A 9,696-nucleotide genomic window follows, 5' to 3' on the forward strand; every position below is an offset into this window, starting at 1 on the left:
TGGAAGCTGTCAGAAATCTTCTATGTGCTTGCCAGAAAAAGAAATTGCAGTGTGAAAACGAGAAAGAAGAACAAAAGAAGAGGCTGCAATGTTTATATGGGTGCAACTTGAATGAAAGTAGGGCACATAAAAGGTTGGACTTAGATAAATTTAAGTATATTTTAGTGGGCTATTTTTGGAGTAAATTATACGAATGGTCCTATGGTTTGAGGTAATTTGCACGTTTAGTTTGTAAATATTTTTTTAACTTGGAAGGTCTCTACAGTTTGTTTTTGTTGTGTGCTTGGTCCCTGTCTTGTCTAAAAAGACTATTTTGCCCTTGATTTTTTTTAAATTTATTTAAATAAGGTGATGTGGAAGTGAGATCGAGGGTGTGTTTATTTAAATAAATTAAAAAATCAAAGACAAAATAGTCTTTTCAGGGACCAAACGCGCAACAAAAACAAACAGTAGAGACCTTCCGAGTTAAAAAAATTAGTTATGGACCAAACATGCAAATTATCCCAAACCATAGGGGGCATTCGTGTAATTTACTCTTTTTTTGTGGATTAAAATTGACTTTTATAAAATATATGTTGAATTTGAAACTTACAAGGCAATCTTCATTGGACTCGCCGAATTGCTCATCCAAACGATCGGGTAGCCCCCGAATCAAACAATATTGTAGATGATATGTCGTTCACAAAATAACGACCCTATATATATAGAAACACATAACTATAAGACAAATAAACAATCAACAATAATAAAGAGATGAAGGGAAAATACATACCCGTCACCACGTCAGGAGTCGCTCGCGCCTCCTCTGCTGTCACCTGAAAAGCTCTACTCTTTACCACTAGCGCCTCACTTCGGCCCTGACGGTCGTCTATAATCCTCAATGTTGTAGGGGCAGGTGCTACCACCTTCCCTGCTGCTGTTGTCAAACTTGGATATTGGGACTTTTTATGTCCAATCTGATTGCAATGGAAGCAAATCAGATCAGATGTTGCGGTAACGGTGGGAGTAGTTGTACAATCTCTGCTCATATGCCCAGTCCGGCCGCACTTGTAGCAACCGGGACTCCCTGCCTTGCACGCCCCTGTTGGATTAGTGTCTAAGCCCATAACCACACCTGGTAAGTACTTGACCCGGTTGTGCATGGTTCTTTTGGGTTGCCTTCACCAAAGCAACTTGACTGGAGAAATAATAGAGAAAGAGGTTATTATGGTTTATTAATATATTATATGAATAATATATTAAAGGAGAAATCATATTTGTTTAGTTAACATTGGTCAAGAATTAATTAAGAGTTAATTTTGTGAATAAAAGAAGTTAACTAAACTAGAAGGGTTGAACTGTAATTATGTGATAGTTGCAAATTAGGGCAATGGATGCCCTATAGGATAGGGTGGACGAATTCAAGGTGATAAGGCCTTAGAATTTGTCCATGATAAGGTTTCTAGGGGTATCCTTTGAGCTGCTTGGTGGACAAGCAACCAGATAAGGATAATGACTGAAACCCTAATCCCTACACCTATATAAAGACCCCTTGGCTAATGAAATTCGTCCATGCCTTGTCTAGGATTCCTAGGGCCGAATTTCATACCTCTTCTCTCTCTCTCTCTCTCTCTCTCTCTCTCTTGCCTCTCTATTTGCTCTTGGTGTTTGTGAGCCATTAGAGGTACTACACTTGTGGTACTTGCTTTCAAAGACAAGAAGATTCAAGATTTAGGTTGTTATTACAATATAACAACAAGAGGTATGTATTTCATATTTCCTTATGCATTTCAAAATTCCTAGGAGCATATTAGGGTTCTTCAAGTGTTCATAATGTTGTATAACTACAATTGATAACATAGATTCAACTCTAGGGTTGAATTCACACATACGATTGTTTGTTTAAAACACATCAGTGGTATTAGAGCCATTGGTTTTTGTTTTCAATTAGCATTATACAAATGTATGAACTTGACAAATTAGGGTTTATGGCCAATAAACCCTAGGAGGCATGAATTTTCGAAATTAGGGTTCTTGAACCCTGATTTGCGAAATTTGGTTAGGGTTTCCCAAACCCTTTCCTTAGCCTCAAAGATTTCGAAATTGGTTAGGGTTTCCCAAACCCTTTCCTTAGCCACCAAGTTTTCGAATTCTAGGGTTATTCAACCCTTGAATTTCGAAATTTGCCTCCTTCCCCAAGATAAGATCCTATTTTTTAGGGATTTGGATAAATGTCATATCTTGTAATTATCTTTTAAGTGTTTAAATTTGGTAATTAAAGATTTTGAATTATCTCATCCTATAATTTTGAATATTAGGGGATTTAACGGATTAGGTTATATTAATTGTTTAATTTAATAGATATCCTCCAAGATTTAATAATTCAAATTAATTGTTTAATTTTTGGATAATTATTAAATCAATGTTTTAATATTTAAGATTTTAAAAATTAAAAGGTTTGATTTTTCGAAAATTTTAAATATAATTAAAACCTAATTGTCTTGAAAAGTTTCAAAACTTACCCTCAAGTTTTGGAATTTAAATTGTTTGATTAAAAGTTTAATTTTGAAAATCTGAATTCTAAAACCCTAGTTTTGAAAAGTTCAAATTTCACCATTTTGGTTTTATTAAATTGATTAAGTGTATAATTAAGAGAGAGTTAATAAATCCATAATGCTATGGTTTACATTTAATTGAAAGTGTAATTTATAAAACTAAACCACCTAGTATTTTAAAAGTGTAAAATACACCCTTATACTATGTATAACATTAAAACTCTAATATTATATATGTATAACTTAAATGCTAGTCTTACCGTTAGTAGGCCTCATTCACGAAGCCGATCTATAAGGGGGGTATACGGTTATAGCCTATAAAATAGCCGTTTAATGGGTGTCCACTCTCACCCACTGCTTCCTTGATTGGTGGAGGGTCGTTAGCCGAACGGGTAGGATAGGGCAAACCCTCTCCTCATTAAAAGTATAATAAAAAATAAAGTAGCTAAATGTTTTACCAAATTCCCAATCTTAGTTACTTTAGGAAAAATTGAATTGATGCAATTCCATGAAATTACACTTTGTACCCTTGCTAAGATGTTAGTGGAGCGTGTGTGGTTAACCCGCACATCAAATAGGTGACTGTAACATTAGGGGCACCATGTATATTTGCATGGTTATTCACACCTTGTTTTGTGATCCTCGGCATCTCAGTCACAAATCGAGGAGCATATCGAGATTTAAACATGCCATTGAAAAATTCAATGAATCTCAAAAAAAAAAAATCTAGGAGCTTTCAATACATCTAAAACTTAAATTTCCTTTCATTTTTCATGCTGGAAAATTAGTGAATCGTCATTCACTTACCTTCAAATGTTCTGCAAGTTAGATTACGACATCCCTTTTCCAATTTGTAGGATGTTGTGTTGGATCCTAACCTTAATATCTCATTTGTGTGTTTTATTAAGGACTCAATCAACTAAACTTGAATTTTCTCCCGTTTCATAGATGTCAAAGTCTGACAACTATGGTCTTCCTAAATCGTTGGAAAAGGTTTTCCACGTGAAGATGATGTTCCACGATTGGATTGTGGAAATGGAAGTCATGCTTCATTTATCCACCTCCTCCAATAATTCTCTCTGACCCACGTGTTTAAAAACTTGAAAAGTTCAAGGTCATTCAAGCCCTATTGGCAATAAGACACAAAGATGGAAAGTATGTGTGTACATACGTCTTAAAGATGAAGTCACACATTGACAAGATTGTTAGGTGTCGATGTATCACGCAACTCTATTATCATAACAAGAAATTGTACTAGCTTACATTGTTAAGCTGACAATATCAGGCATAACCTAATCATGTTATCCTACTGTTGTCTACTCATACTAGCATGCAATTCTCATAAGGCTAAAACACATATAGCAGGCACATAAGGCATCTCCCTAGATCCTTAGTCCTATTCTAGCATGCCATTCTACTGAAACTGAAACAGATAATCACAATGTAAACTTGTATAGGTAATCTGGGAGTACTTACTTGAGCTCGGCTGATCGCATGCACCACACCCTTTTCTCGTTTTCAAAATCCATTTCTTTTTAGGTCTCTTTGTCAAAAATTCTTTTGAAAACATTTTTCTTTCAAAAATCTTTTACTATTTCCTTAGTTTGAGTTCAGTCATACCCATAAGTGTGCCTAAATCCCTCAAACCAAGGCTCTGATACCAACTTGTAACGACCCAAAAATTTTCTGATTAAATAATACTAAGGTTATCAACGATCTATAATATATCATAAAATCGTACGTCATAAATCCCAAAAAGTTATAATAGAGCTGTCATAACAAAAGAACTGTAACAACATATCATAGTATATGAAATAAACTCCCAGGACAAAAGTTGAAGTTGTGGTATGTGCAATGTCATCATCCTGAGCTGTTCCCTTTGTTTGCGGAAGTACTTGAAACCAAAACTGAAACTATAATCACAAAGCTTAGTGAGCTCCCCCAGACTACCACATGCCATACAATCATATAAACACATATTGGGCCTTGCCCACTGCATCGGACCGAAGTCCGAAAACTGCATCGGACCGAAGTCCGGAACTAACCAGGGCCTTGCCCTCTGCATCGGACCGAAGTCCGAAAACTGCATCGGACCGAAGTCTGGAATTGACTGGGACCTTGGCACCTGCATCGGACCGAAGTCCGAAACTAACTGCATCAGATGGAAATCCGGAACTGACTGGGACCTTGTCCCCTGCATCGGACCGAAGTCTGGAAACTGACTGAGCATAACGTAGCATAGCATAAACATATCAACTAGCATAAAACACATATACTGCATACTGCATCACACCGAAGTCCGGAACACATAACACAAAGCCATGCTTGAATCACAAAGACATCAAGCACATTGAACTACTGCATCGGACCAAAGTCCGGAACTACTGCTAACTAGACGGGTCGGCATTGTGGCCGTAGACCCGTTCCTACTGGAAGGAAAACTCACCTCGTAGTGCTGGCTGCTGAGATGCTAACTCTAAAAGTGGCTGACTGCTGCTCCGGAACTATCCGGCTACAATTTCCAAAAACACTAGATCAGTTACTGGTAAATGCTCTCGGGGTCAAATGACTATTTTACCCCTAGTCAAAGTCAACTCCCTGGTCAAAGTCAACTTCCAGTTGACCGGACTCGCCGAGTCCCTCCTTTACTAACTCTGACTTTAACTCACCAAGTCCTTTTCCCACTCACTGATTCACTCTGAACTCACAAGTCGAAGGGAAAACGGGGACTCGTGACTCGACTCTTCGAGTCCGAAGAACAACTCGCCGAGTCCTATCGCAGATTCCATACAATCAAATTCTAATCCATTCCAAGGCCTCAAACTCGCAAATCTGAGCCCGTAGGACCATCTGAACACGTAAAGTTGCTGACTTTACGTGTAACTACGAAGGAATGAAGCCATTTCACTCAAACACTACTTTTTTCGGGAAAAACTCATCTGACTCGCCAAGTTGTAGAACAACTTGTCGAGTCTAAGGCAATTTTCATCGGACTCACCAAGTTGCTTATCCAACTCGTCGAGTCCAAGGCTATCTTCATATGACTCGCCGAGTCAAGCTTGTGATTCGCTGAGTCCATTCAATCCCTTTTCCATACAGGCCTGATTTGAGCCATGCAGCGGCTCTAAGTCACAGATCCATGCTTCTAGGGCATGCTTATCACGTAAAGTTGCAAACTTTACGTGCATGCATGGCTTTAAAGGCTTCAAATGCCAAAACTAAGCTCTTAATGGGGTTCTAAGCTCAAGAGGGACCTCAATAACGACCATAGCTGAAACTTTACACTACTAGAATGCAATGAGGGTCCAGATCTGAAGTATGACCAAAAAATAAGGCTTAATCATAAAGGATTTGGGGTTTTTGGGGTTTAAAGCAACAATTTGGGGACAACCAAGATCTACTAGATCAACAAAACAAGATGAAGACTTTATTAACAGAAAAGATGACCACAACTGAGTGTGCTCTGGATCTACTTCCTCTTCCTTGAACTTTTCAATCTTCTCCTTCTTCTACTTGCTCCAAAAATTCCTTCACAAAGCAACAATCACTCACACTCAAAAAGGGGGCTAGGGTTTGGTAAGAGATGTTGTGAGAGTGATGGAGGCGAGGTTGGGGCGTATAAGTGTGTTTAAATAAGGTGCAAACCCTTAAATTAGGGCTTCACCCAGACAGGCGGACTCGCCGATTCCAACGTATGGACTTGCCGAGTTGCCAGCTTAACTCGCGAGATCAACCCGTCTTCTACTCGACGAGTCGGGCTACAGACTCGTCGAGTACCCCTCAAGAAAGAAAAACTTCAATTAAATCACATACCAGAAACGGAGCGTTACATAGGAAGTGCTAACAGTGATAAATGGAGGTGTCGAAGTTAGAAAGAGGATAGTAGAGAGAGAAAGAGAGAGAGAGAGAGAGAGAGAGAGAGGGGATGGGAGGAGAGAGAGAGTAGTCTGCGTGTGTGAGAGAAAGAAGGAAAGAAGTGGAGATGACCGATCGAATTCAAAGAAGAAGAAAGGAAATTGAAGAAAAGGGAGGGGTGGCTCGGTTGAGTCGGCTGGAGATGTCACATGAGTATTGAAGTCGATCGAAGGTGTCGTCGGAATCATCACTGGGGGTTGTGATGGTGGATAAGAGGTGTTAAAGAAGAAAGAGGGGGACGGGTTATGAACATTTGATTAGGGCCCCATTTCTTTTTAAAAGTTTTTTTAAATAAATAAATCAATAAATAATTAATAATTACAAATAAACAGAAAAATAAATCAAAAATAAATAAATAAGGACAAAATGGTTTTTTATATAAACTTATAACTTTTAACCAAACAAATAGTTCAAGTTAATTTTTTAAAATAAAGACCGAAGCGTACTTACAATTAGTGTAATTTACCCTTCAAGAAACATCCATTGCAGATAGATAGATATTGTATTTAAAGACGATGTTTTGAGGATCGAAAACCGCAAATTCACGGAGTGGCGATAATTTTGGTGTTTTTTAAAAATAAGGTTAATAAAAATTATATGAAAGCAACAAATGATCATTTTAATAAATACTAGCATTTAAAATATCTAGATACCATACACGAATTACGGGTTTACCCTCTATTTTCATTTATATATATCAGTTAATAATGCTTACATAATAGCGGAATATATTGAATATACCATATATATGTATTTTTATAATATCATTAAATAATTTGTTAAACGTCAACGAGGAAATCATCGATGTCAAACTCGCCAAACTCCTCGCCACGGTAGCTCCCCGATACCACAAAATCCGGCAAATCAAACGGCATGTCAATATCAAATCCGAAAGCGTCCACGTCACCGTAGCCAAAACCCTCATTCGCCGTTAACTCGACGTTAGACGGGAGTACGGAGGTCGGAGAGAAAACCGCGTCAAGTGCCGATCCGTCGCTACCACTACTGCCGGTGATCGTCACCGTGGGGATGGGTCCATCAACGATCACGGATTCCGGAAAGGACACCTTACCGAAGTTTGTAACGGCGTCAGGGCCTTTCAGTTTAACGGCGGCTTGGTCATACACCGTCGCAGCTTCTTCTGGCGTGTCGAACGTCCCGAGCCAAACACGTTTCCGCCGTGATGGATCACGGATCTCCGCCGCCCACCGTCCCCACGGCCGTCGTCGGACACCTCTGAACTTCTTCTCCCCTGAACCCGTGCTCCTCACGCGTCTCTTTTTGCGTTGATCTTGCTTAGAGAAACTTGAAGAAGGCGGGTTAAAGTTGATTTCTGAAACATGCTTCTTCACTCTCTTGACGACTCGTCCGTCTTCATCATCACCGGATGAATCGGTGGCGCATAGGTCCGTTAACGTGATCCTAACGATCCTATGCTTAAACGAGGTCGTCGTGGTCGGTGGCTCACCAGGCGACTCTGCGTCAACAAACTTGTTCGTTCTGAGCACATGTTCTGAAAACTTCACTATCGATCGCACGCACATAGTACTTTCGTGCTCCATATCACATAAGGGAAGACAAACTTTGTAAAAATAAAAAAATCAGAAGAGTTTACAGAGCTCTGATATTGTTCCTAAGACGACTAAAGTGACTTAGCAAAGTAATTTGCTGTGAAAGAGCCAGAAATTGATGGGGAAAATTAGGGCAACCACTATGCACGAGAAGAAGATGAAGGATAAGGTATTATTTTGGCGGGAAAATTTCCCTCTCTTTGTGATCTGGGTATGATCAGAGAGAGAGAGAGAGAGAGAGAGTAAACGAAGAGAAGTGCAGGTAAGAGCCGGTATATAAAAAGGGGGGGAAGATGCAATAATGGACTGATGGTTTTGTGTGAGCTCCACTACACTCACAGTACAACACACACTAGATACACCGTGAGACACACACACACTTAAAAATCAAAGAGTTTCATTTTGGACCCTTTAAACTTTTGCTTTTCACATTTCAACCTCTAATCTACATTTGCAATTATCCGACTAACTTTACATATAATAAGTCATTAAAAGTTTGGTTTATATAACCTTCCACATTTTCTCAAAATGATATTCTTTACGATGTATTTCTGTCTTTTTCATAAACGATTTTGATTGTATTTAAGTAACAACAATACTTATTAATCATTTTTATCGAAGAATATATGAATCGCATAAACCTATTTAAATAGTATAACATGTATTTATAGAATCTAATAAACATAACCATTAAAACTTTGATCGATTTGTTTTTCTAGTATTTGAATTATATATTAAATCCACTTAATAAAATAAAAATGAGAACATAAACACGAGCGTACTATAAAAAATGGGATTTCATTTTATCGATAAAAGGATTTTTAAACAGAAAAAAAATTATTGATTTATGGTAGAAAAATAAGTTCTTATAAAATAAATGATTTGATTAGTTTTTTTTGGTGAAAATAATAAGTCAATAATTTATTTATTTTAATATATTATTTCTAATTTGTTTTTTTTTTCAAAAAGTATTTATCTTAGCTTAAGGTATTTTAAGATGGGGGCTTATAGCCTAGTGGTTTTCGGTGTTGCCCTCTCTCCTTAAGGTTGAGAGATCAAGTCTCGTTATGGATATAAGGGAATTTAAGATGTAGTTTAGGATTAGATTAGATTTGTCGTTTAAAAAAAAAATCATTAATGACTTCTCACTTTTTAACCAAATTTTAGGATTTATTTCAAAATAATCATCGAAACCGTAAGTAGTTAAAATGACCTACTGTTTTCACCCATTTACCTAATGTTTTGATTTTAATATATAAAGATATATTTATTTTTCACTACGAAACCGTAGATGAAAAAAATGGTCTACGCTTTCCTCTAAGAAATCTACTATTTTCTAAATAAAAGGTTAAAAATGGTCTACTTTTTCGTCTAAAATCTACGGTTTTGGAGTTTTTTTTAAGATGAAAAAAAAAACACAAACTTTTACTCTAAGATAGATTTTTCTTTTAATATATACTAGGTACGATATAGCAATCAAAATACATGAATTAGTAGTTAAATACCTAAAAAAAACTCAAAACCGTAGGTTTTTAGACGAAATAGTAGATCATTTTTAATCTATTCTTTGAGAAACAGTAGACTTCTCAGATAAAATAGTAGACCATTTTTTCGTTTACAGTTTCGTAGTGAAATTTTTTTTTAAAAATCATTATATACTAAAATCAAAACCATAG

General features: G+C 37.2%; 1 protein-coding gene across 1 annotated transcript; it reads right to left on the reverse strand.

Annotated features, from left to right (window-relative positions):
- Positions 1-7,104: 7,104 nt before the first annotated feature.
- Positions 7,105-8,316, reverse strand: LOC145048375 (pathogenesis-related genes transcriptional activator PTI6-like). Its single transcript, XM_078996840.1, has one exon. It carries the CDS (start codon positions 8,009-8,011, stop codon positions 7,229-7,231), a length of 783 nt encoding a protein of 260 aa, XP_078852966.1. The 5' UTR covers positions 8,012-8,316; the 3' UTR covers positions 7,105-7,228.
- Positions 8,317-9,696: the final 1,380 nt, after the last annotated feature.

Source organism: Lactuca saligna, chromosome 5 (genome assembly GCF_052625555.1).
Source record: "Lactuca saligna cultivar CGN05327 chromosome 5, ASM5262555v1, whole genome shotgun sequence".
Taxonomy (NCBI): domain Eukaryota; kingdom Viridiplantae; phylum Streptophyta; class Magnoliopsida; order Asterales; family Asteraceae; genus Lactuca; species Lactuca saligna.

What these genes read in the sequence shown, in the direction of transcription:
- LOC145048375 (XM_078996840.1), bottom strand. Translation starts at nt 8,011, where the DNA reads ATGGAGCACGAAAGTACTATGTGCGTGCGATCGATAGTGAAGTTTTCA.